The 3642-nt window shown below is 42.2% G+C and overlaps 1 protein-coding gene across 1 annotated transcript in view; it reads right to left on the reverse strand.

Moving 5' to 3' along the window:
- The window catches only part of pax1a (paired box 1a), a 5424-nt gene extending 2113 nt beyond the window's left edge, over positions 1 to 3311 (reverse strand). The window contains exons 1-4 of the mRNA XM_008399555.2: positions 3034 to 3311; positions 1883 to 2512; positions 834 to 967; positions 243 to 456 (exon numbers count right to left, since the gene is read on the reverse strand). Of these exons, the coding sequence (XP_008397777.1) occupies positions 243 to 456; positions 834 to 967; positions 1883 to 2512; positions 3034 to 3037 (982 nt within the window). The 5' untranslated portion in view covers positions 3038 to 3311. The remainder of the gene's footprint in view (positions 1 to 242; positions 457 to 833; positions 968 to 1882; positions 2513 to 3033) is intronic.
- Between the last annotated feature and the right edge of the window lie 331 nt (positions 3312 to 3642).

The raw sequence follows: 3642 nt of genomic DNA on the forward strand, positions 1-3642 counted from the left end.
ATATATGATTTCTTGCAGGTTTCACTATTTAGCACGCAGTATATTTTAATTTAAGTGCGTAAAGTGCGAAGTTTGAATTGTCGAGTTCTAAATTTCAAATTTGAGCTCTAACGACACTTAGTTGATTTTATGATTTACGATAGATAAATACGCTCAGTAGATACATATATAAGTAGTCTATCTACTTAAAAAAAAGAAAAACATGTCATAATAATACTAAGAAGAATAATAATAATAATAACCTTCTCGGACTTGATGCTTGAAGGCCATGGGCGAGTGGATCTCCCCCGCGTGCATGGCCATCCCGCTGCCTGGGTGGGAAAGGGCCGGGCTCTGTGGCTGCCAGTGGTGGTGGCCCGGGGCCACGTAGCCTCCTGCTGGGCCACTATAAACCCCGTACTGGTTGCTTGGAGAGTAGGCGCACGCCGAGACGTAACTGGACAGAGTGGAGGAAGGCTGCGGGCGGAAAGATAAGATGTTGGGGGTGGGGGAGATAGAGAGGGTTATAAGTGGGTGTTATTGCGAGCGACTCTGACATTTTGTCTCCAACATGTTCGTCTTTCTACTTTTATTTTGAATAACCCTAAAAGTGTCTCCTTTTTGTCGCTTTCAAAACATATGATGCATATTTAATGGTTAAAGTTATCGTTGGAAAAGCTAGCAAAACAATGTTTTTCATATCACTTCGAGATCTATTATACTGTCTTTAATATCTAAATATTTCCGTATTTCTTTCTTTACAAATAACATGAACACAACAGTGTTAAACAAACGTCTAATTTGAGTGTAAGTATGTGTTGTTTTTTTTTATGTCAGGCCGCTTTTTGTTTTACCTGAGCGTATTTTATGTCGGCGTCGATGGCTGGCTTGTCGATCCCGTTGACCGCGTGAGAAGCAGGAAAAGCTGCTCTGTTCACGCTGCTCCAGTCCTCCATTTTTGTCGGATATCCCTCCGTTCCAGCAATTGCTAAATTGAAAGCAGTCAACTTATGTCAAAATTGTATAAAAACTGTAGTTTTACCTGATCGGAGGGCATTCAAAATGTATTTTTGCAAATATATTCTGAGAGCTAAATTAATCCTAAATCATTTTGCAGCCACAGCCTTATTTCAATGAAACAGTTTTAAAACATCAGAGAAAACAAAAAAATTGTATATGGCAAAATAAAATAAAAGTAGATAAAACAATAGATTATAAAAATACTTATATGTGAATATATGTTTTATTTACTATTAATAAACAAGTAAGGTACACATAAAGTGTTATTTTAATCTGAAGTTGTGGAAATTTTATTAATATTCTAGAAAAACAAATAATAAATTACAATAAATATTTTCATTGATCAAAATACGATTTTTATTTTTTTTTCTGATAATGTTATCCGAATCCTAAATATTCTTAAGAAGTAAAAATACACATATGATTTTTAAGTAATTTCTGCTACTGTAAATTATGATCGTATGATCACTAAAAATATTTTAAAGGCACGTTTAAAATGCACAAAGCAACGTGACAGTGAAGACACGGTGCTGAAAATCAGGAAAAGGGAGATAAAATGTTTTTAGCCGCTATTTAAAGGATCAGCTTGGATATATAGCAGGTGAGCAAGGTGTTTGCAAATGCATCATCCCATGAAAAGGTCTATTGAGATTGGCCTTACTGCGTTCTGGCTGAATGGTGAAATGGAGGACTGGTATAACTCTCAATGATTTTTTTTCGTTCTACCTGATGCCAAAACAGATGTACCAGATGATTGGACAATCGATCATGCAGAATAAAAGAACAATGCGCAGCTGCTTGAGTTTGCAGACCTCTCGCTTGGGAACAGCCAGTCTCTTACAAGTTTTCAGAACGCAGTTAGAACGATTTGTTTCACTCTCACCTGTAGGATCCATGAATGCTCGTATTCCCAGGATGTTGCTGACGGTGTGCGGGGAAGGCCAGGCCCTCGATATGCTCACATGCCCAGCAGTTACCGGTACTCCAGGTGGGGTGCCCATTTTAGTGCCCGTTGGAGACATTGCGTTGGTGTAGGAGTAAGGGTATATGTGGTTGTAGGAGAGGCCGGCCTGCGCGGAGGCTTGCTTGCTACTCTCGTACTGGTTAGGCTGGGAGAGATTCCCGATCTTGTTGCGTAAAATCCTACTGATCGAGCTCACGGAGGGTACATTGTACTTGTCGCAAACACCGTCGGCTAGAAGCCTGTCCCTGATCTCCCAGGCAAAGATCCCGGGGTCGCTCTGTTTGTATTCCCTGATGTTCTTCACCACGTTTGGCGTCGTTACGCGCGGCTTGCTCCCACCGATGGCACCGGGCAAGATGGATCCCGTCTCGTTGTACCTCGCTAAAATCTTGCTCACGCAGCCATGGGAGACTCGCAGCTGCCGGCTTATGTCGCAGGGTCGGATGCCTAGCTGGGCCAGCTCCACGATTCTCAACCTTATGGCGTTGGGCAGGGGTCTCCCGTTGACAAACACGCCGCCTAGTTGGTTCACCTCTCCATAGGTTTGCTCTGCAGAGGGGAAGGGAATAAAATTGTAACTTTTAACAACAGTAAAAAAATATATAATAAAAATAAAATAAATCACATCTTCCCCCAGGAGCAACTGAAATAATCAGCTTGCGTTCTAACCGAGTTTAGAAAGCTTTATGTCAATCATAGGTGATTTTGTGGTTTCTATGCGCGATTTTACAGCCGTGCAAAAGAGTGCAGACTATTTGATTGCCGCATCCTTACCCCACCATGCATGAAAACAACAGTAAATATGGCGAGCTTGAAGTTTAGACAGTAGAGAGCCCTTCAAAAAACTTCTCGCCTTGTAATTGGTTGATGTGGTTCCATTTACGAGTTAAAGTCCCAAACATGCAGTCAGGGGGGAAAAAAATCCACTGTTAAAAATAGTTCGCAAATTGTCGCCAAAGATCTCCCCCCTTTTGGCCATTGTCTAATACATTTTTTCTTGTCTTTACTCTGCTGTGGCGAGGTCGTAACGCATCTATAACGTCACTGGAGCATGCACGCTTTGGGCTTACCCATTTGCCTATACTGGTGTGAGATGCCGGGAAGTAAAAGGTGTCCCTCCAGATAGCTGAATGCGTCTTATAGTGAATCCAGACGAGGAAGGAGGGAGCGAGAGGAATGAACCCAAACAAACAGGGCGAAAGAGTAGACCTCTATCAGCCTCCTCACGACTCCAGCGCGCTCCCTGTCTTATATTTGGAAACCCGTTGGCAATGGCACCACAGTGATCTTCATCCGATAAATGCAAATTGGAGTTATCCCGGGGAGTTCAGAGCTTGCTGGAATTAATTTGACGCGTCCTCCACGTCAATCTTCGATGCAATACGCCAAGCCCCCTCTCTGGTCTCATTGGTTGCCCTGCCCTGGAGAGGTTGTCAGCCAATACGAAGCCTATCCGGTCGGAGCTGCGCAGCCTCCCTTCATTATTTTGCATAGGGGAAGTGGAAGAGAGAAAAACGTTTTGTCCAACATGCAGCCCATGGTAAGAACTTACATATGATAGATTTGGTATTTGTGTGCATGTGAAAACATTGCTAAAACTCTTGTCATCATTTCAGTGTAATCGGTTGCGCTTTTTTTGGGCTCTTCTATATAAATGTTTTTATGTATGATTTAAATGG

This window comes from Poecilia reticulata, linkage group LG22, assembly GCF_000633615.1.
Source record: "Poecilia reticulata strain Guanapo linkage group LG22, Guppy_female_1.0+MT, whole genome shotgun sequence".
NCBI lineage: Eukaryota > Metazoa > Chordata > Actinopteri > Cyprinodontiformes > Poeciliidae > Poecilia > Poecilia reticulata.